This window comes from Chiroxiphia lanceolata, chromosome 4 (assembly GCF_009829145.1).
Source record: "Chiroxiphia lanceolata isolate bChiLan1 chromosome 4, bChiLan1.pri, whole genome shotgun sequence".
NCBI classification, from domain to species: Eukaryota; Metazoa; Chordata; class Aves; order Passeriformes; family Pipridae; genus Chiroxiphia; species Chiroxiphia lanceolata.
The window spans coordinates 69,024,485-69,048,289 of NC_045640.1; the positions used below are offsets into that span (position 1 = coordinate 69,024,485).

Below are 23,805 nucleotides of genomic sequence, written 5' to 3' on the forward strand. Positions count from 1 at the left end.
TCAAATGACCAATATCCTGAACCGCCTGCATGCAGGGTTGGGTCTGCGGCTCCCAGTGCACCTTTCACCTGCCGTTTCGACCCTCGCCCGTCGCTACAGGACTTTTTGCATGTGGGTAAAGCCTTCAAGCCTGCGCAGTGGATTTTTTAGGTGAGACACAATGTGCGCGGAACTGAACCCACCCTTTAATCCTGAGGTTCATCTGCCAGGGCCGAGCGAGCTTGGATGGTGGCAGTGAGGTCCTCAGGACGTAGGTTTGATTAGAGTGACCTTCTCTTAGATGGACGGCCTTACAGGGCTAAGCGAGCTCCATCTGCCCGGGTTTGGGATTGGAGTTGTCCTTCTCCTAGGATGACTGCCAGGAGGCTAAAGAGCTCATCCTGCCCAAGAATGTATTAAATCTGGTCCTACGGTTTTGATCTGTCTGGCATGGGCGACCCTACTGGAGGCATGTACCATACAGTTTGCAACCACACAGGGGAACGGAGACTATGTTCCTATTAGAACGCCTTGAGCAAGTCTTTCATTTCCTGCTTTATTATCACCTACCTATAAATAAACTGGAGGAGGTACCCAGGGACAACCCTTTGTCCTGTCCACCGTTTCAGGATGTAACAGAGCAAAGCAAGTATATCCAGTATGCCGAGCCTGGGCAGTAGCCACAGGAGAACCAAAACCAGACAGACAGAACAAACAAAGCAAACATTCTGACCCCAGTACCCATCCAGGCAGGGGTGCCTTTTATTGGCTCCAGCCTGGCGGGGCCCCCCATTATTCTAAAAGAACCTACTATCCACCCTGACCTTATCCAACCCCCACTGTGTTTCCACATATCTTCAGGCACACTACTCACCTGCGACATTACATATGGGATTGTGCCACTCTCCCTCCTGCTAGTCGGTGGACCACCGTGGCCCGCTTGACACACTACGATAATCCCCCCCCCCCAACCCCTCCCCCCCAACCCTGGAACGCCAAACCTCTGTGTGCTCCGAATCTTCCTTCTCCTCTTTCATGGAGGTGCAGTACCTGCCAGCAAGGCTCCCCCTGTTTCTCCTCTCTCATGCAATGGTTGCGGCCAAGGGCTCAACCGCGCGCGCTCTGCGCGCGCGGCACGGGGACATGCCCCAGCCGTCGCAGGAACGGCCCCCGGCCGCAGAGGGTCCCGGCCAGGAGGTTAGAGGCTCGGGAGCCCACTCCCAGCAGGGGCTTCCGCTCCGTGCGGCGCGGGGACATGCCCCAGCCGCCGCAGGAACGGCCCCCGGCCGCAGAGGGTCCCGGCCAGGAGGTTAGAGGCTCGGGAGCCCACTCCCAGCAGGCATACACAAAGAAGAAATGTAACAACAATCAGCTGTGTTAAAAATTAAAGTGCCTTTGTAAACATCTGTCCTGGGTTACACAAAGACTCTGGTATCCACCTCTTCTCTTTTCTCCAAATATGCCTACTAATTTAGGCTGTGGGGAGGGACTTAAGATAAGGGTGGTACTCTATTATCGTAGAGAAAGAATGTATCCACCAGTGTGAAAAGACTGGAAGGCTGATGACTCAGAGGACAAGCACACCTGCCACCTTAGGCAATGAGCTGAGTATTGTCTCATTGTCCTTACACAAATGACTCATCTGCGATAACTCCCCTTGGGGAGGCATCAGGACAATTCACACACACACACACACACAGAGATGGCTTTAAGATATTAATCTCTGCTGATGGCCATAATGAATCCACATGTGCTTAGAAGGTGTCAAAGACTCTTGAAATGTCCCATGATCCAGTGTTAATCATCCAGGGAAGAACTCCCTGCCCCTAGGGAGGTACCAGAGGTGTTCTCACCTACCCTGAGCCTAATAAAAGACCACATTTGGACTTCACTCGGCAGACCAAGGTCTTCTTCCCTCACTCCATGGGACTTCTACCACGTGGGCTTCTACCACCTCCTCAGCGGATCAGGACTACAGCCATCATCAGTTGCTGCAACCAGGTCTCATCACTGGACCCAGAAGGTGTCTTGTGGGTCCTTCCTGTTGTCTGAGAGGTCCACAGCTCTGCTCCAACTGCCTGTGCCGGCACTGCAGCCTCACTCCAGCACTGACCCTCCAAACCACTCCTGACAGGCTTTACCAGGTGGGGGGAGGCCGGATGCCATCTTGTTTTGGTCCAATGGGCAGGAGCTTGGAAATTTTTCTGGCTAGCTTATCCCAGTTTTATCAGTATTGTTCAGCATTCTTCTCGATAAAGAGTTATTTTTTCACTTACATCCGGGCATGTTTGATCTCTCTCTCTCTCTTTCTATTGGAGAGAAGCAGGGGTATTGAATTGGAGGAAGGAGACTTCTGTCCAAGGTCTCTGCCCCTCCAAACTGAGACAACATCCCACGGACTTAAGTTACATTAAATCATGGATTTTCAGTGATTAATCCTATAGGATTATAATATGTTGTAATATTAACCATGGAGAGAAATTCAGGATAAATAGAATGGGTAAATGCATGTATCTTTAAAGAATAATACAATATTCCTTTGCTTTGACTCCCACTTGATGAGAAAAGGTAGATGAGTTTGAAATTAGTGCTGAATATGACACCAAGGCAAAGAGATAGTGTGCAACGCAAACAAAAATAAGATGTTTACCAGCTCTGCAAAGTCAGCTGCTTCCAGATCACTCAGTGCCGTGTCAATTTCCATCTGAAATATTTAAACAGTACTTCTTAATAGACATTTCCAACACATTAATTTCTCAAAATAGCATAGGTTGCTGTCTCGCTGGTCTCAGATTAAAAGTAACAAAGTAAGTGGATAAAAATTTGCATGTACTTTTCAATAGTAACATCAAATATCAAGAACAACTTGAGCCATCAGATTAAAGGAAAATCCTTCTTAAATGCTGTCTATCCCCCTGCTCTTTGAAACTGTACAATTTCCCTCCTTGTGTGCCTGCTGAACATAGTGTTTGGCGCAAAGGTGCTTTAGATGTCTAGAGACAAATCTCAAATCTGGCACACTATTGCATCCAACTGAGTTATCAGAAAAATCTTTTACACAATGGATTTAGTTTTTTTGTTTCTATGGAAATTGCCAAAACTTTCTCACACATTATCTTTGTTCTACTAAAACTGCTTTAGGTGTCCTAATGTCTGTAACTACAAAAGGTGCTGGTTAATGTAAATTTTATTAAGAGTACTTCAAGAAACATAGTACTAGGCACTGAAACCCCTGACGTAAAGGTAGTACTTAATGAAAAGAACCTAAACCCCATAATTACAAGCTTCTTGGGCTTTATTAACAGGCTGCCTCTAATTGAAACAGCCAGTTTTCAAACAAAAACTGCTAGCGGGGCTGCTAGCAGTCAAAAATTAACCAGTCTCTCAGCTTTTCCCCAGTCAAAATTTAAATGGCTTTCTGCCCAAAGAACTGACATTTTTAGTTTTATATTCCTTATATAAATATCTTCACCAAAATGTTAACTGGAAATGTCACGTTCTGCAACAATAACATTTTTTCTGGAAAATATGAATGATCTCAGACAACTTTGGAAAGTGATGTCTGTATCACAAATGTAAATGATGCTGTTGTCTAAATCTCTTTGAAACGTAACTATTTTTCAAGAAAGAAACAACCTGGAAGCGGAACTATAGAACAAAGTGCAACAGAGTCTTTCTACAGACACTTGAGAGAGAAGAAAAAAGCATGGAGGAAAAAACCTAATCTCTTCTGAGACACTCCATAAATAGGCATTTCTATAGCTAAAACATATATAACAGTGTTCATACATATTATAAAAGCAGAGGTTGGATTAAAATAATTGCAAACATATTGTCCTCAAGCACATATTTAGCAAAAATGTATCTGGACACATACTACAGGGTAAGGTAGAAAGAACTAAATAACTATCAGTCTGCAACTAAAGATAAAAGAGGAGACAATTCTCCTTTAAAGGAGAAAAGAGAGAAGACCACAGAAATATGTTTGGAAACTAATAGCATTGACTGATGCACAACCTGCAACATGCAGGGCAATTTCTATTACTGAATCACAGCAAACCTGTAAAGTTAAAGACTTATCCCTTCATCCCTTCCCCTCCAAACACACTTATAAAAATTATACAGTGAGGTCTTATTAAACATAAAAATCAGAAACCCAGGAAAGTCCTAGTTAATATTATCTTCAAATAAAGACTGTATAAATTACAGAATATGCTACTGCAGGAAAAAAGGTCATTTTGAACATCCAAACTCAGTCCTTTCACAAAGCCGTTCTGAGAAACACTTGCAATTTTCCATGAAGTTCAGCAAGTACAATGTTCATTTCTCTTATTGTTGCTGATGAAATAAGTTTGGATAATGGAGTTTATGGTCAGCTCAGATTACAATCATTGTCTAATAATTAGAATTAGCCTTAACTATGTTATCTACAAACTTACAAGTATTTTGAGTCTATCCAAAATGAAAGGAAACTCCAAGTTTAAAACTTCCAAGCTGTTTTATTTGCATTGAATCATGGCAAATACTCATTAAAAAACAAAATCTACCATGACAAGACTAACATATTCTAAACCAGAATCATAGATATTAAAGCCATGAAAATGACATTTATGACTGACAGCTATAATTCCATTTACTATGATCTACCTTTTGTCTTACTAGTGCTTAATGCACAACCTAGTTTCTAATTAGGAGGTAACCAGACACAGTGGAAAGGTGCAGAAAAGCTGTACCTGTATGTGTCACACAAATGACATGTGGATATTTATTTTGATTTTGCAACAGCCATTTATAACTCTCCTAAATTACAAGCTGGGGACCCCTGGTGGTCTAGTGGTTAGGATGCAGCACTCTCACCGCTGCGGCCCGGGTTTGATTCCTGGTCAGGGAAACTCCCCCGGGCAGATGGAGCTCGTCAGCCCTGTAAGGTCATCCATCTAAGAGAAGGTCACTCTAAACAAACCTACATCCTGAGGACCTCACTGCCACTGTCCAAGCTCGCTCGGCCCCAGCAGATGAACCTTAGGATTAAAGGGTGGGCTCAGCTCAGCACACACTGTGTCTCACCTAAAAAATCCACTGCGCAGGCTCGAAGGGTAAAGACCTTTCCCAAATCTTCGTTCACGAAGACTGGCCATACATACATACACAAATTACAAGCTATGGGCTTCTGGAGTAGTATTTCCTACCTGGAAAAATATTTCAATGGTCAAAATCAAACATAAAGCTACATACTATGGGCTGCTTTCCCTACTCTATATCCTAGTTCTTAGAGATGTGTGTGTATATATTTTAAATAAAGTTTTAAGTCCTCTGTCATCATAATCTCTTCCTAGATAACTCTAAAGCCACTAAACGCACTGTGGGAATGACAGTGTAGCTCCAAACCTGAATAAAGGATCTGGTAGGAAAATGGACGGTCTTGGATGAGCAAAGGTAAATTACACAATAACAGCAGAAGATTTTTTGGTCTCTCATATACAAATTTTTCCAAAGAGATGTGAAAAGGACATTACCTTGATCTCCCGAGGCAGCGTCAGCCAGCGCAGGCCTGGGAGACTGTCCAAGAACAAGGCACTGCAGGTCTCATAGTGCTGAGCACTGGGGCTGGCACTCAGCTTTAGCCTCACAGGCTGAAGTGCACGCTGGAAGAACAGGTTGAAAAAATGATCGAGGCGAGAAACATTTTCCACCTGGCAAAAAGCACTGAACAAACATGAACTCCAAGTTAGAATAACATTGAGAAACTTGCAGCTTATTTATATAACCCTCAGTGCTACACAAGTCTCTTTGCAGCATGATGCTACATTTGGATGTATTTTTAACATGAAACAACCCACTAGGCTAATATCCAGGCAGTAGCTAAAAATAAAGAACAAACTAAAGCAGTATGGTATCATAGTAGATGTCTTAGAGCAACTCGATATGATTTAAACATCAGTCTCATCCTTCTGGAAACTGAGATTTATTCTTTTTCTTTCTCTATGGCATACACACCTTAAGCACGAATTGATGCAAGCATATGAATAATCTATCTTGGCAATTTTATCTAGGTCAAGACTCAAAATTTTCTGGGTGATTTCCAAATGCAGAGAAAGACAGTCACTGCAAGTCCAGAGTGTTTATTTTATTAAAAATATAATACTGATTCATATGTATATTTTACAGACAGTGCTTGAACGTAAAGGATAACATTTGCAGAGTGCTGTTGACATCCACCAGGACTTAGATTATGTGAATGATTTAACCTAATCAAGGACAAAACTTCCTGAATTGAGAAAGACTGTTTAAAAAGTGTCTTACTAGTGTTCAGACTGAAAGCAAAAGGCAAGAAGAACATAATTCTATTTTTTATGCAAGTGTAAAAGCACAGACAAAGAAATTCCATGTAGACATTAAAATTAATGCTACTATTTGCCTTTTTCAGTGAGCACCAATGAGAAATATGTGAGTGAAAAGAAAATACTTTTGAAAGAACTCACCTGTCCAAAGAACCGTACATAAATGTCAAGGTCCTGACAACATCTTCAATCATGTTCTTCAGCTGAGAAAGTGGCACACTAAAAAAAAAAAAATTAAAACGTACAGCTTTACTATGAATAAGTAGTCCTCCTAGAACACTTAAGTGTGTAATATTACTGATGTTATACAGCAGTCTCTACGAAGTACCTGAATTTACCAAATCCTATAAAATATTACTGTTTTCTAACCTACATGTATTTCTGAGATCTTATTCCTTCAGAGCAAATGAAAAAGAAACTGCAACAATGGATATATAAAAGATGAGAATAAAGTCAATCAAAAAATAAGAATCACAGGTATAAAGACTAGTTTTAGTAAAAAGAGTACATTGTAAGCCCTTTCTTGCTTTTTTGTTAGAAGAGTACAATTTGAGGACACAAAATAAAACTTAAGGGAAAACAAAATCTTTCCTCTGAAACTCACTTCTCTTCAGGAAGGCCAATTATGAGCAACTTGTCAGATTCTTTCCAGTAAACAACTTGAACCAGTTTTTCACATAAGAAAAGGGAGGAACTAGAAAAATTAAACCAGAAATACTTCTGTTAACAGTATGACGTTATAAAAGAGTTAAAAACAATTTAACTGAAGTGAAAATCCTACTAGTCACTGCTACCCACTACAAGGAAATTCCCCCGTACCAATGTACCTGCAGGCTGAGCAGTCCAACTTCAGGCATGTTGTTCTAGTTAAAACGTTACTGCCTAAACAGGTTAAGTCACTCTGGTTTTGTCTGTAACTTGATACATAACCCATGTTTGCTGTACATGCATGTATAAAGTAAGAAAAAATAACAATACATTACATTTCAAATACTTTTACCTGATAATCTCGGTACCAGTAACATTTTCCAGTATGTCAGACAGTGTGAGAAATATTCCTCTCACACTTTTCAGTTTTTGGGATGCTTCGGATATGGGGTACTGATAAAGAATTTCTTGCTGCGAAGAAAGTTAGCTGTTAGTTAAGCAAAGCAAAACCAATCCCCCCCCCAAAAGAATCCCCACAGAAAACAAGATAATTTTTTTTTTGTGGTAACAGGGGTTTTTTTAAACATGAAAACTTTTCTCATATAGTTTCATATGGTAGTGAAACAAGCAGTGAGCTGCATGGGCATACTGGAAAGTTCTAAAATGCACATGAATACTTCTGACAGTTTTAAATTTTCTATTTTATAGAAAAGCACAACTTACTTAGAATCATTATTACATGAAGAAACATAAAATGACAAACAGTATGGCCACTGCATTTTAAAGCTTTAAGTACACTGTTACCAGTCTGATTCCAAGAGATAGCAAGAAATTCTTTATTGTCAGGGTGGTGACGCCCTGGAACGGGTTGCCCAGAGAAGCTGTGGATGCCCCATCCTAGGAGTGTTCAAGGACAGGCTGGACAGGCTTTGAGCAACCTGGTCTAGTGGAAGGTCTCCCTGCCCATGGCAAGCAGCTGAAACAAGACGATCTTTAAGGTCCTTTCCAACCCAAGCCATCCTAGCCTTCTATGACTCTACTATTTGTATGGTTCTTTCTCTGTTTAAATTCTGATTTAAATCATCATCAAACATACAGCTCTTCAAAACCTACAGTAAGAATATGAAAACTCCAGTCTCTCTATATAATCCTACCTAACTGCTTTACCTGTACAGCATAAAATATAACTGAGATATATACTCAAATAACATATGCCATTAACATTTCTCATGAAACCTCTGACCATCTGTGTCAGCATATTCTTAAACAGGTCATCTTGACGCTCAGTAAAATAAGTCATCTTGAAGCTCAGATAAATATTTGTGACAATTATTTTTCTTTTTCTAACCAGTTTTTTTAAATAATCTTTTTATGCAAGCACTTTTAAAAATGTTGTATTATTTCAGCAACCATAAAAATACAGTAATAGGCAAACACGATTCCTCGTAATTTATTGCTTTCTGCCAAATCATGATGGACCAAAAATAATGCATGTAGTATTAGGCATATCCACTGCAAAGAGTATCTTTTTACACGAACAAAAGAAACATAAGCATGATTAAGTTCCCTATTTATGTCACTAAGCACATTCAGCCAGTGCCATTAGAAAATTTTCCTCATCAAGACTAAAAGAAGCTTCATTACAGAAGGACCTTATCCAATTTAATTAGCTCTATTTACAAATACTCATTAGTGACAAGGATCTTTTTTTCTGGAATCAATCCCTCAACTGGAGAAACCCTGCTGTTTTCTAATTACAGCAGTGCAGAGGGCTAGAAAGAGCCTTTTTCCACCCCTCACTATAAACTAGGGCCTTTACACTGAATTAATTTGTGAATTATCTGTACACTTTCCCAGGGAAAGAAAAGCCAACTGTAACAAAAGGGCAGAGCAGTATCACAGCTGTATATAGTGATTTAGGAAGGTTCAGCACATGCCACCATACCAGGTCAGCTGTCTCAAAAGCGAGCCCAAAGGTCACAGGCCAAACACAGTGGAACTAATAAACGACAAGCAGCTCATTCCTTAAAAAGTGTAAACCCTCCCTTAACCCAAAGATCCAGACCTGGACAGACTCTGAACTAATGGCTTCTAGTAACACTATCGTGTAGGAGGAATATGAACATTATTCCTTTTTAGACCTGGTATCACCAAAAATCAGGTCAAACACAAAGATGTTATAGTTGCACACTAGTATGAATAATGTATAACTGTAATACTTACCTTAAACTAAAATCTAAAAAAGACAGGATCAATCTTACTGAAACTGTTGCCATCTGTGACACCCCCCACAGGCATACACACATCCAAAATGATTTCCAACACTACTTTCTTTTATAGCTGAATAGACAGAGCTTACAAGTCTTAAAGCTCATTAATTCTATTTTTAGGTGCCAAAAGCTCACAAGTGGAAGAATTAGTTACTAGTTCCAGTTGCCATAGTTTACATGGATGTGATCTGCATACCATGCCTCCTTTGGATATGGGTAAAGCAGTTTAGTAAAGGATCATTATATTTTTGTTATGCAGTATGGCATAGGTGTATCATAACTTCAGTGCTAATTTAAAGTACTATATAAACTAAATTTGGGACAGTACATCTACAGGCTATAAGTTGCTTAATGTTCAGTAAAAAGACAAATGCCTTGAAGAAGGCAGCATTTTTTTTTTTAAGGAAATGTTATAAAGAGCTTGATTACACCAGCAAAGCATCCCTCAACATTAGACTATTTGGGGCTGCGTAACTGCCAAGACTTCTCAGGAAACAATTATTTCATGGTGTGAAGGGACAACATGTGCATTACAATTCCTCTTTTACCTCTGCTCAATGTTCAGGATTAATCCCGTTTCTTGGGAGAGCTTAAAGAAATAATGGGACAAGAAAGCAGTACTGGATCTACACTGCAGTGTAGGAATTGCAATTAGGCATTTGCATGTCTATTTCCCTACCAACAGAGGAGCCAGCGATCCTGAAATTATTTTTTTTAATATTTCATAAAGTTTATGGGATCAAGAAAATACTGGTCTTTAAGTCTACAACAACCATCCACAAGTGCTCTATCCACATAACATAGCAATCTTGGACTACTGAAAACTCAGAACTGAAGAAAAAGAGAACTATTTGAAATATGCAAGTGAACTTTGATAAAGAATCTTAAGTTTATTTAATTTACAGTTAAATGAGCTCTTTTAATTTTTATTGTAAGAAAATACTAAAGAAGATATTGTATGTATTATGATATCATGTAATTTTCTAGGGTTCTCTTCCGAGCCCTGTCTCTAGAAAATAAAATTAAACTCCATTATGTGCAGCTGTAACACTTCTTCTCTATCACACATCACTAACAGAACAAGACAGACTTGTACCAGTTGAAAAACAGTATAAAGGAAGTAAAGATATTTCAGAGAAGGGATGGAGCACTGAGTGAATCTAAGGATAAATTCCAGGGGAAAGAAAGCAAAATGTCTTTTTTCTGTTCCCCACTCCATCACTGTCCTGCCATCCCAGTCCCCAAGGACTGGCAAAACTTGTACTTTGTTTGATGTCTCCTCATCACAGATAATATAAGATCACTAGGGCACAATGCTAAATTTGAGAATTCACACAAGGGGAGAAGAGTCTTTTTCCAAATGTTTGTCCCTGAAAGTCTACTTTGTCCATTTGTCATTTTTAGATTAGGCAAGAGGCCAAACTCAGCACCAACTCTGCCCTCCCTCTTCCCCCCCCCCCACCCCCGCACTGCTCTGCGTCCCGGCATTAAGAGGACTATCTGTAGCTATGGCTACATCATGGACAACTTCTACACAAACTTACAATGGCTTACATCTACACTGGCAAAATTTTTCTGAACACAGAAAGGAAAGAGATGTGAAAGGAAGCTTTACAGGACAAAGGGAAAGTACTTCAGTAGCTCTAAACCGCTGCCCCAAGCAAGAAACAAGCTGTTTGCTGATTGCAAACAGCAGGCAGGCCAGAGTCCTCTAAGAAAAGGCACATTAGCATTTCAAAACAGGAGCCAGACAGATTATGAATGTGGACTGCCAACATCTCCTGCTGGGGGAAATTCTTTTGGCTCGGCAGATTCCATAGTTCCAAGTTGGAGAGGCATTGAAAACACCCCGTCCAGCATCTGAGAGAGGACACGAGACACAACACCGCACTGGTGAACGTACCTCGGCTTGGCAGTTACACCTCTGGCCTCTCCTCATGTGCTGACCTGAACTGAGTTTAGGTCCAATTAGACTTTGTTAGCACTGATGCTATTTTTTATCCCTCTGGAATTTCAGGCCTTATTTCTGCCAAAAGGGACATTTTGCAGATGACTCACTACTGGAAACATTTAGCAAGATTATTTATTTATTCATTTATTTATTTAACATCAAATGTCACAGCAGTTGCTGTTGTCAGTTGTTATTTCACTTCAGATTTATTCAGTCAGTCACATACCTCATCCTTGGATGTTTCAGAGTCCAGTTTCAGTGTGAGGAACATGACAATATGAGGCACGTCCTGAACAGCCTGCTGAAAGTCCATACTGTCTTCTCCCCACAGGAGCCGAATCAGATTGTTCATACTTGAATGTGTCTGTTTGTTCATTTGCTGAGAAGTTACTTCAGACTCAAATACTGAGGTTTCAAATGTAAGTTTAACCTATTAAGATAATTAATTATTGTGAAAATGAGGCTGTACTTACAATTATGTCCCAACATCAAATGAAAGAGATGCAGTTTGAGCCCTTTAAGAGATTAAGTTTTCTCAGCTTTACTGACATGTAAGCTCACAAAAGTTCCTGCTGTTTCAAGAAAACCAATTGTACATTTCGCATCATATAACCATCTATTACAAAGGACAAAGCCAGCTATTACATGCTCTATGAACCATGTGAGTAAGCATGTGGTTTGCTGTGTTTTCATGCTTAATTCTTATGGTCTTGAGAATGGAAAAATATACTTACTTTGAACGCAAAACCTATACTACCCTGACTTTGAAAAACACATAATATTTAACTTCTTTTGAAATGTCAGCACTTTCCTAAGTATATATCCTCAAGGCTCTTTCTGGAGCACTTCTTTGCCATTTTAAGTGCACAGGAAAATCGGTTTAAATTTACATTAGGCTGAAAAAGTCTGTTAAATTGTAACAGTAGCAATTCTTTCAATCTTTCATTTTCACCATGTTAATTTTTTTAACTATAAAATCAGCATATAAGAGTTTTGTTGCTGTATTTTACAATTCACACAAGTACCAAGCATAAAAATTGTTTACATACTTTGCTGTGCTGTCTTTAGAAGAAAAAAAAAGATCAAAGCACAGAGTATCCTCTCTTAAATAACAAAAGTTTAAATGATCAAGCTTACTTTGCCAAAGAATTATGTTTTCTGTCTTTATTTTCCAAATAAAGTAAAAACCAGGAATATTAGAAGAAACACATATTTCCTGACTAACAAGCAACACATAATCCAAACTATGTTGAATTATCACTGCCTTACAAAAATTATGTTTGCTAGTTGTTCCAGCAGTGATGAAAGAGTAATTTTTAAATTTTTTTGTGAATGAATTCTGATATCCTAAGTATGAAAGAAGGAGATGTGAGAAACATTTAGCTCTTGACTGAGCATAAAATTGTCATTTCCAAGGAGAAAAACTTGATTTATTTTCTCTGATGATACCTCAAGTCTTTATCAGTGTTTAAAGTGACTGAAGACATATTTGGACTAAGCAGGCATGCTCTCAGTTCCCCCTTTCATATGTTTTACTCAAGATGGTTTGTCTACCTTAAAATAACCGTAACACACCTATTGAATGGGAAGTTCTGAACATAACACATCACACCAAATCCTGCTTCTCTGTTAAGTCCATGACAACTTAGCCTAAGGATTGATGCAGCAAAAAAGTTTATATTGTCCCAGTTACAATAAAACTGAGAAGCCCAGGCAGAGGTAATTTATACATTTAAATGGAGATCATTCTCATTTTCATAATTTTGTATGTGTATGCACATATTTCAAAAGAGGAGTGCCAGCAAGAAATAAGGATGCTTTAAAACACCCAGGGCCCGTCAAACTGGCTTGGAGAGAAGTGCTATCTATCATCAACTCTTACAGCTACAACATTTATGTCATTGGCTGCCACCTTCCCATTCCACTCTACTTCTCACTTCTCCTCTCCTATTTTGGCTGCTATCAGCTTTTTTCTGTTTTCTCTTCCTGTTCCCTGGAACAGCACTGCCCTCCATCCTGCTCTCCTGTCCTGTGCTACCCCTGTCTTTTCTTACAGTCACTCGTCCCTTGCCCTCTCCTCATCAGTTTTGATTCCTTACACTGCACATAACAGGTCTTGAGGAGCAGAAACATCCAACTAAGAAGCAGCTGCTTTTTAAGACCCAGTAACTTGATAGTTCACAGTTGCAGAGGTGTATGTTTTCTTCTCCAGCATTTTGTGATTCAGTTCTCTTTCTTTCTCGTGCCATCTGCATATATTTCAGAGCATTTTCCTCATATCCCATTTAATTTTTTGCAGATTTCCTTAAGGCTCAATAGTTATTTCTCTTAACTTCTATTACATCTTGTCTGTGGACACTTATACATGACACTTAGGCTACAGTCTCTACATTAATGATGCACAGATATAATTCTTGCTGCAATCTTTTAGTCTCTCAGTTTTTAAAAAAATAAACTCAGTCTGTCTTGTCGTAAAGACATCACTGTATGGTCCTCCAGGGAAGAGCTCAAAACAAACTGGGCCAAACAGAACTGTCCCTCCTCCTGGAGGCATCCATGCTGCCTCCCACATCACTGTAATAGAAAAGGAACAAGAGACTGTATTTCTACGTACCCTAAAACCTATTTTTTTTTTGTGAAGGAGAAATGAATCTTCATTTTGAGCAGTGCACCAGACCTGATTAAGTATGACTACTGAAGTTCCCTTTTATAAGTAGTGACTATGAAACCTTCCACAGCTTTGATTCCATTTCTCCTAAAGACAATCAGATCAATGCACAGCAGAAAAACAGAAAAGGAAATGACAGAAAGAATGGGAAAAGCACAGAAAACATTAGTATTCTACTCTATATATCATGCCCACATTCTCAATGCTTAGAACAGTTCTCAAAAAGAATTTAATCAAATGGCAAAAAGGAACTGATGAAGGTGGCAGGAACAGAAAACTGTGAGGGACATGGATGGGAATTTTCTGCTTAGAAAATATGTGACCAAAGTGGAACGTGACAGAGTTCTCCTAAGCCACGCAATGATATGACGAGTAAGACATGAACAGTTAACTTTTTTTAATAACACAGAAACATGGGGGTATAAAATGCACTTAATTAGATGGCAATTTGAAAGTCAATGTTAATGAACATAACACAAATCAGGTATATAAAATCACTGCTACAGGATGCTGTGGAGGTCAAAGGAATTTTAAGGACTAGATTAACAAAGGAGAATGTGCAAACCTGTAAGTGACCTTAACTATTAACTGCTGGAAGCTGGAAAATAATGATTGGAAGGTCACTGTAGTTTGTTTCTTAATACTCTTATACATTTGTCAGTATAGAAAGAGAAAATGTAGCTGTTATACCATTCGTCTGCCGCAGAAAGGCATGATTTGTGTTCATCTGCAGCAAAGTGTATGGCTGAGAATATGGATTTTATTACAGACAGAGCTGGTGGCATGGCCTGCATTTTAAAAACTGCCTGCCATTTCCTGTTTTAAGGCTCTGTTTTCCATGTGCTTACCGTTCGCACAACTGTAACTCAAAATTTCAGGCTGGAATTTTTGATTCTGTCTGCCTCAGGCTGAATATTTTTAGAAAGTTTTGGGTAAAATGGTTCTGCAACTTCTGAATATCACAGTAAGGAAGAGTATATTCTTTTAGCATATCTTGCCCTTCCTATTCTGTCTTCTGGTGCAAGAAAGCAGCAGCTATTTTGATTACAGAAAGGGAGAAAAAGAAGGACTGATGTATTTGGACTTCTATAGCTCAATAAATTTACTAAACTAGCCCTTACATGCTTAGATCTAGTTGCCTAAACTGAGGCAAAGAAAACAAAATTCTGGAAATATATTAATAATGAGTTATGTTATGTCACATGCCAAAACTGAGAAAATATAGGGAGTTAAGTTTTTAAATTAATTCCAGCGATTTTTAACATTGAATTCAGAAGAGCAGGGACTTCTCTTATGGAAATAATTTGTATTTAAGTAAAAAGTCTTGAAACTGCTTCTTATTTGATATTTTGCAATGCAAGATGAATGAGAACACATTAACAATTCTGCATGTATTACAAAATCTCAGATACAACAACCCTCTGTTTCTTTAACAGCATGAACCCAGGGTTCTACACTGCAAGAAAACTCCAGAACTCTGTATTTAAATCTCCTCTGGTCTATTCCAGCAATCATTCTACTGGCTTGACTCAAACTGCACAGTAAAAAAGGAATAATTGCACTTTAATAAAAGGGTTTGGAAAGCCAACATGCCAAACTGTTACACATTTCAAATAATTGCTGTCTACTTGACAGATTTACTGACAATTTAAACATTAACATTGCATTAAAAGTAACTACTCTATAAAGGGTTGCACTGTATTTTACCAATAAGTAATACATATACTCTAATCTAGCAAGGATACTATTACATAAACTATATAATCTCTGCTTTTTTAATCATTCTGTATTTAATAGCAGTTACAGCAACTCCATATTTGGTCAAAGACAGACAAGACAAGATTTTTCTCCCATGGAGCTCTGTCAATACCTGACCACAACTCTGGTTGCTTCATATCATGTCAAATATCTTGGAAAGCTTCCTGAACTGACAACCCAGTACTCAATCTCACTGCAGTTACAGATATAGTTCCACAGGTTCTAAGTTGCAAACAGAGGCATGTTTAAGAAAATCTAAAATTTCCACTTTTTATCTCTGGACTGTAAAACATTTCTGTTATTATCATCACCTCGTGTATTCTACCTCAAGAAAAACTACCAAGAGACACTACAATTTTTAAACTGTTCCTTCTCATATCTGTAAGTTGCAACTTTTATTTTGTCTTCCTGTCCACCAGGAAGTGGATTTGCACAGAATAATGCAAAATACTAAATTTTATGCTATTAACATCCTATGTAAGTAACAACTCTCCTGATTTAGCTCTGAAGTAGCTATGTATTTATTAGTTATTTAATTCTTCATTATAGTTCCAAAATTATTATTCATCTAGAAGAAAAGATATAAGCAGTAGGTTTGGAGGGAAGAAACATTATTCATCACGTCAGGTTTTTGGATTTTTTTCTATCAACTTTTATTACTGGCTTCTGTCAATTTTCATCACTGTTAAGTTTTGAAAGATCTTAGAAGCATTTAATCTAAAAACTCTTAAAACCTCAAGACTTCTTTCTATTTAAGTATTAAAGTAGTATCAATTTCTCCATTTAAGTGCTCTTAAATATTTTTAATGGTGTTAACTTGTTAATTCAGGCTTGCTTTTATTCTCTTGTGGTTTGTAAATCTTGTTTATATTAATGAATATATAATTATTTTAGTTAAGTATTTCTGGAGCAATTATTATCATTTTAAGAAAGTAATTGCCAAAAAAGACACACTACTATTTTGTTGACATAGTTATATTTAAGCTAGACATCAATATCTTGCTTCATGCATGCTAGTGCTGCACATCTCCAGCCCTAAGTTCTGTTTCCTCAGGAAAAAAAAGGCTAGAAACAATATTAACATTTACAGAGGACATTTGGAATAAATGTTCCACTACTATACCTGTATAGGACCTGGAATGCAAGACAAAACCCTTTCTATATTTTCAGAATTCACATCGACATCATTGACAGCAATTAAAGCATCTCCTGGAGGTGAAACAGACAAAACATGAGGAAGTTAGTTGGTATCACACCACAATACACAGCCAAAGTGTCTTGTTTTAAAAATTAGTATGACATTCAAACAGTCATAAATGTATATTTGTTACATTTAAGAAGATGGTTTCTACATGCAACATTTACTGTGTTTAGAAACATTAGTCTGTCACCTCAGTGCTCTTAAGGCCTTACTGCCATGCTTGTATCATTTTAAAAAAATCACTGAAGCATGGAATGGTTTGAGCTAGAAGGGACCTTAAAGACCATCCAGTTCCAACCCCGCCTGCCATGGGCAGAGACACATTCCACTAGACCAGGTTGCTCAAAGTCTGTCCAAGCTGTCCTTGAACACTTCCAGGGATGGGGCAACCGCAGCTTCTCTGGGCAACCTGTTCCAGTGCGTCACCACCCTCATAATGAAGAATTTCTTCCTAATATCTAATCTAAATCCACCCTCTTTCAGCTTGAATCCATTTCCCCTTGTACTTTCACTACAAGCCCTTGTAAATGGTCTCTCTCCATCTTTCTTGTAGGCTCCCTTCTGTGACTGGAAGCTTCTTCCTTCCACCCAGGCTTATATCACTCGTGTTCCTTTACCAGAAAACACAACAATTTCACCAATCAGGTTATTTCCCTTCCCCTGCTCTGAAACCACCTCTGTTCACTTGCCAAGCCTTCTCCAGTGCTACTGCCACTGATAAAAACAGTTTCCAAAAGCACTCCAAAACTCACTCTTCCTGTAGCAGCTTACAAGTTCTAGGCCATCACTTACACCTAAGATTTCAAGTGTTGGTTGAGCCTAACTCTGGAAGAATCTCACCATCCTGAGCTCCCCTCTTTGAAGAATTCCTGGCAGTTATTGTGCACATTAGTAACTCTTAGCTTAGTTCACTGAACTGGCAGAAAACCATTCATTCTTCCTCATTTCTCCTTCGTCTCTCAAGCCACATCACAATTTAGTCCTTTCCCTTCTTTTCCATTCCTTGTCCACTGCTGTGGCTTGTTATTCTGCTCTCTCCATACTTTTATCTGCCCATTCTTCCTGCCTAACGGCATCTTGCGTTTTCTACATCTGACACTCTTACCATCAAGAAGAAAACAACAAATATTACTGGAGTAACAGAAATATAATGGAATTAAATAGGATATTCATTCTCAAGAAGGTAGTCAAGTAACATAAAACACAAAAAAGACAAATGCAACACTTGGATGCATCAGAAAAGGCCTTTCTTTAAAAGGTAAGTGATCCCATAGAGTCCTCCTTACCATCTGTCGTGATTACATGAGGCAGCATAAATTCATGACAAGAATTATACGAAGTGACTGCCAGTGGCACTAGGATATAGGATTTGATGCTTCATTAGGTCCTCTCCTGAGCCAAATATTCAACTTCAGAGTAACAAAATAGGCCTTTATTTTCTACTTGATTTTCTTTGGTGTCACTTGCAGTTGTCTCTGCTTTCTCTCCTATTGAGTGAAAAACCTGCTTAGTTTCTAAGTGGTACCTTCTGTCTGTAGAAAGGGAAATAAAGAAATTAGCTTCTTACTTAACACTGAAAATCACTTGATTTCAAGGTCATTCTTATGTGTGAACTAAAAATACCAAGAGCTCCTCTGGAAGAGCAAATTGAAAACCAAGCCTCATATTGCTTCAGCTGCACAAAGACTCCCTTAAACTACCTCCACATCCTCTCCAAGATTATTAATACAGTGTTCATCACTCAGGTAGTGTAAAGACATAAGAAAAAGGATATGGACTTGTAGCAAATGTGCATATTAGTATAATTATATTTTAAGCCTTCACTTGGCAACAAAAATGTGAGCAACTGCAGAAATAAAAGTACTGAACCAGTGTAAGGTTCAGTATGTTTTTCAATTTTCAAGGGAGAAGACTTGCTCAGCTCAAACTGACACAGTGATGATAATGACATGTGTACTAAGGAAAAGCACAACCTGTGGCACTAAGGTCTCTCCATTTCCTGAGGATCTACTAAAGGCCACAGAATGTGAAAGTTCAGAAGAATACTGACAGCTATCATTATTTCTATGTTCTACCTTCTTGTTAAGTACCATCAAATGCAACGGGAATTCTTCCCAAGTACAAGGTTGATTGCTCCAAATCAGTGCAACACACAGTTAATGAAAGAACATTCTTCTTAACTAACCAGCACTAAGGAAATACTGAATTCCCCAAAAATGCAAGCAATATTCCTCTTTAATACAGACAACAACCAACCACTCACTCTTATTTACATTAAAGAAAAATTCATTCCTACTCTTTCTGACAGCAAAATCAAGAAAAGGTTAAGTTGTATTATACACATAAATAAGCTATCTCCCCTTGGAATAAGTTAAATTGGTTTTTCTCTTTCAGTAATAGTAGCTCTGTCACTAACCTCTGTGTTTCTTGATGCACAGTACAGTGAAGTTCTAGCCTATCAAATCTTCAACACAACAGTAATTCGAAGATAGAAAAGCTGAGATTTAAAAAGCATTTAAAAACAAATCAGTAAGTCCATGCCAGAGGTCTGGGACTTGAAAATTAGTAATGAAAGGCAGAGCATTCAGGCTGCTCTAATATAACAAGAATTATAAACAGAATTACTATGTTCTTTATTAAGAACAATATATTAAAAATCATCACTCACAACTACAAAAGAAAGCATAAACTGCTCTTCTACTTAACTGAAGCATTGTTTACACAAAAGTTGTTTTGTGTTCTGTTTGTTTACTAATTTCTAGAGACCTTAGGAATTCTGTTGTAAAGAGAACAGTCATCTGATTCACAAAGCCATTCAAAGGAGCTGCACACACTTTGTGAATCCATATGCACCTTAGCACTTTTGGAACCACATCTCCCAGGGTGGAATACACAAAGACATTTTTGAAAGAAGAGCCATCACTATTTATATGTTACATACTCAAAGTGCCTTGCCACTGGCTGCTGCACGAGAGGAGCCCCAAAGAAATGATACAAAGACTCCCTGAAACAACATCTCAGCCTTGGCCATATTGATCACCATAACTGGTCTACTCTGGCCTCCAATCGGGAGGCCTGGAGACACACCGTCTATAATGCAGCTGTCTCCTTTGAGAACTCACGCAGGATCACTCTCGAGGAAAAAAGGCAACGCAGAAAGAACTGTGTCTTGCAGAATATACCACCCAAGGAGTCTTTCTGCTGTACCTTTTGCAATCAGACGTGTCTATCTCGCATTGGCCTTATTAGCCACCAGAGTGCTTGTAAGAAATGTGATAGAGCCTTCCCAAATCTTCTTTCACGAAGCCCAGCCATGATGATGATGATGATGATGACTCAAAGTGTATTATTTATTGTATCCCTAAGGCATGTATGTAAAGCTTTCATTGCAGCAATAAATATTTATTCTATTCAATTAGTAAAAAATGTAATCACATATCATAAATGGAACAGCTTTCCAGAAGACACAGCCAAAGGAGTCCTGTAAGGCTGCCTTCTTTCTGCCTGAAAATACTATGTCACTATCAAGGAAGAGCAACTTGATATATAGGTGAGAAAATCTATATGCATCAGTATGGACTTTCCAGAATTGGGGCTGGAAGGTGGTGTGGGTGAGCATTTGCATTTTTTCCTTCTTTTTGCCAAACACAACAGCATTCAAAGAATAGAGATTATGAAGTAACAGAATAAATTACATCACTAGGCAAAGTAAGAAGTATGTAAAATTATGAATACCGAATATCTTTAAAGTAGGACATGACCAAGACCTACCCAGTGTGATAATTGCAGTGAAAGAGTTTATACGTGCAAGTTAACTTTGTTAGAGCTTCCCATCTACATTTTATTTGAGAATTGTCTCCTCTCCTTTAGCAGTGTGAAAAACTTCCAGAAAGTGAGACTGACTTAGGTCTTCAGACATTAAGTATGTAAAAAAAAATTGCACAAATGTATAAAGTTTAATCTGATTTCACTTAATGCTCAACCAATTTAGGTTAAATGAAATAAAAGTCTAAATAGCGATTGCAATTGTTTAAGTTCATCTAACTTGATAGTCTGCAGAGTCAAGTTGAATTATCCCAGACTAAGTATTGGTGAATTGCAGATGTAGACAGAAACATTAGGAAAAAAAAAATCTTAGTTCCATTTTTAGAGACACATTGAGCAACTACAATAGAGGAAATGAATTTTCTTCAGGCAGCTCCAAGATATCAGACCTTGAGTTAACAAACTTATTGTTAGAAAAAAATATATGTCCTTCTGAAAGAGAGTAGATTTATATCAGGTATTAGGAAGAAATTCTTCCCTGTGAGGGTGATGAGGCACTGAAACAGGTTGTCCAGAGAAGTTATGGATGTCTCACCCCTGGAAGTGTTCAAGGCCAGGTTGGGTAGAGCTGTGAGAGACTTGATGTGTGGCTGGATCATCTGTAAGATCTCTTCCAACCCAAACCATTCTATGATTCTCAGTCCACAAAGAAGCTGTAAGATATCCATAAATGTTCTCCACACAATGTTAAGCAGAACTGAATTTTACTTGATTGATAGAAAAGAGAGAGGTGAGGCAGGAATTCTTTCCTGTTTTGTTCTGTCTTGCCATCTTCTCATGAGAAGAGACTTCTCCCATCCAGACAGCAGCAGCTCAGAACAGTGTGTATTGATCTCAAACACCCAGTTTGAACACAGCTGATGAAATTATTCCTGCCTCTTTAAAGACAAAGTTTAGAAAAGTCTTTGGCACTGCTGACATCCCTAGAATGTTTATTTCAGAACTGCCTCTTTGCCACATGAGGCAAGGCACAGGACTGTTACTTCCGTTAACTATCCATTCCCTAGTGATAAACCTGCAAGTACCATTTCTAAAAGCAGATCTGTATGCATGTCCCTTATGTATTTGTATGTATGTCCCTTAATGCATTAAGTCAAGGGACAATGATTGGTAAGTGAACACCACTTCCATACTGTGATGGAAAATGAACATTTTTTCTGAATCAAGTTGTTCACATGGGAGAGGATGAAGGACACTTTTGTCATGGAGTCCGAGTATTTGGTTTCCCCTGTTCTTGGTAATGACTTGGTGGAAGTATGCACAAAAGTTTCCTTTCCAAAAAAGGCAAACTATGGAACGCATTCCTTCTGAAGAAAGCCAGATCAATTACTTGTTTTATATGTTAGCAGGCTGCTTCTGCCCAAACCAATGCTGCTATGCTTCAAGAGAAGATTAAAAGAATATAAACCATATCCCAAACACCACAGTGAGAACACAGCTAAGCTTACGCAAGCTCTGTGTTTCCATCTTGCATGCCCGAAGTCTCTGCTTTGGAGAGTCTTCTCCAGAAATACACCATGTAACTCCACATAAAAATCTTGAACTCTCACCGTATTTTGGTCCTTTCAAGGACATATTTTCCTAACAGGACTCTAAGGATATAGACTTCTCAAGAGAAACAGCAGCCTGTAGCTTTTGCATACCTGTTCAAAACTGGATTATTAGAGTCCATTTTTACTATCATCCACAATTAATTGCTGTCCCTGAGGAGTTTTCACTTTTTTCTGACAATTGTACGTACTGATAAGGTGACAAGATTCATGCTGACATATTTGGTGATGAGAGCAGTAAGGTAGTTTCAAAGAGGGTAACAATAGTACGCTCTGCTAGTGACAAGAGCTTTGCTGTACTTTCAGTGTGATTGAAATTACTTTTTCATTTGTACTATAGTAAAGATGATGTTCATCAGCATTTACAAAAAGTTTTCCCTGCTGTGAGTAGGACAGATTTCAACTTTAAGGGGGATGGGAAGCAAATCATAACAGCATTTCCTATCGTACCCCTTATTTGTCTGGATCTAAAAGTGAGTATTTTGGGGACCTCTTCCTTTTTGAAAATACACTCAAAGACGAAATTAGAAAGTTCTCCATAGCAGACCAAGTTCTGCATATTGTTGAAAATTAAGCAAAGAAAATGTTTTGCCAAAAATACAAAAGACACTTTAAAAACATGAGATAAAAGCAACTGTATTTCATCTTAATCAAAATGAAACTGACAGCAAAAGTTTAAAAATCAATGAGGGCTTTTCCGTTTTGAAAATTTAAGATGGATGCTGAACTGCTAAATATTAATAAAAAAAGATAAACGAACTGATAAAAACCACATGGATGGAGTGCCATCTTTTTAGAGTTATGAAGCAGCAGAGTTTTTTAAGCTTGAAAAACCATTGTATTTACTTTCATATGGTCAAGTGTCTGCATTCCACTTGGTTAATAAAGTACAACAAAAAGACTTATGACTTCCATATGCAATCTTGAAAACAAAAATTAAAGTGCAGTGCACAAATAATAAACAGATGTTTTAAGTGTTCAAAGCTATAAGGGATACACATTTCAAAATAAATAAAAGAAGTTACCTGAGGAAAGTGATTATTAAGGATGGAAAAGGTGGCTATTTCTACTAAAAATGTTAAAGCAATAACCACCTTGTGAGTCAAAATGAGCGCTGCAAACTGGTCACAAGGAAGACCACTGGATGCCATTTAAAGCATGTATTTTAAAAGGAAAGTATGTTTGTATTTGCCTCACGGAAGACTACAAAAACTGGTCTGCACCACTGGGGGCCATTAAAATACTAAAAAGCAAATGTTAATGTTAAAAATTAAAAATTAAAAGTTAATGTTAAAAATGTTAAAAAGGTTAATGTCTATCCCTACACATGTAAATGAACAGAGTTATAACCACACCAGCCAGCAGGTACCATGCTGTACTGATCAGATATTCCTCATTTGTGATAGCTCAAGAAGCTGGCCACTTTTGTGCTAATTCTTCAATTTTAGCCTGACCACAAAAATATTCTTTATTGACTGTTTCCACAATTCAGAACAGGATTCCTAAAACCTACTTTTATCAACAACAACAGGAAGGCAAAGTTCTACTGTATGTTTTTGAACTTTCTGTCCAACTTTAGCTCTTTTGAGGATCTACTGAACTACAGTTGCTTCA

General features: G+C 38.3%; 1 protein-coding gene across 2 annotated transcripts in view; it reads right to left on the reverse strand.

The window, feature by feature from the left end:
- Positions 1-23,805, reverse strand: part of INTU (inturned planar cell polarity protein) — a 45,981-nt gene that overhangs the window by 11,025 nt on the left and 11,151 nt on the right. For both annotated transcript variants that reach the window (XM_032686463.1, XM_032686462.1), the window contains exons 3-9: positions 16,739-16,824; positions 11,416-11,619; positions 7,321-7,439; positions 6,925-7,014; positions 6,462-6,539; positions 5,496-5,685; positions 2,630-2,683 (exon numbers count right to left, since the gene is read on the reverse strand). In XM_032686463.1, the coding sequence (XP_032542354.1) occupies positions 2,630-2,683; positions 5,496-5,685; positions 6,462-6,539; positions 6,925-7,014; positions 7,321-7,439; positions 11,416-11,619; positions 16,739-16,824 (821 nt within the window). The remainder of the gene's footprint in view (positions 1-2,629; positions 2,684-5,495; positions 5,686-6,461; positions 6,540-6,924; positions 7,015-7,320; positions 7,440-11,415; positions 11,620-16,738; positions 16,825-23,805) is intronic.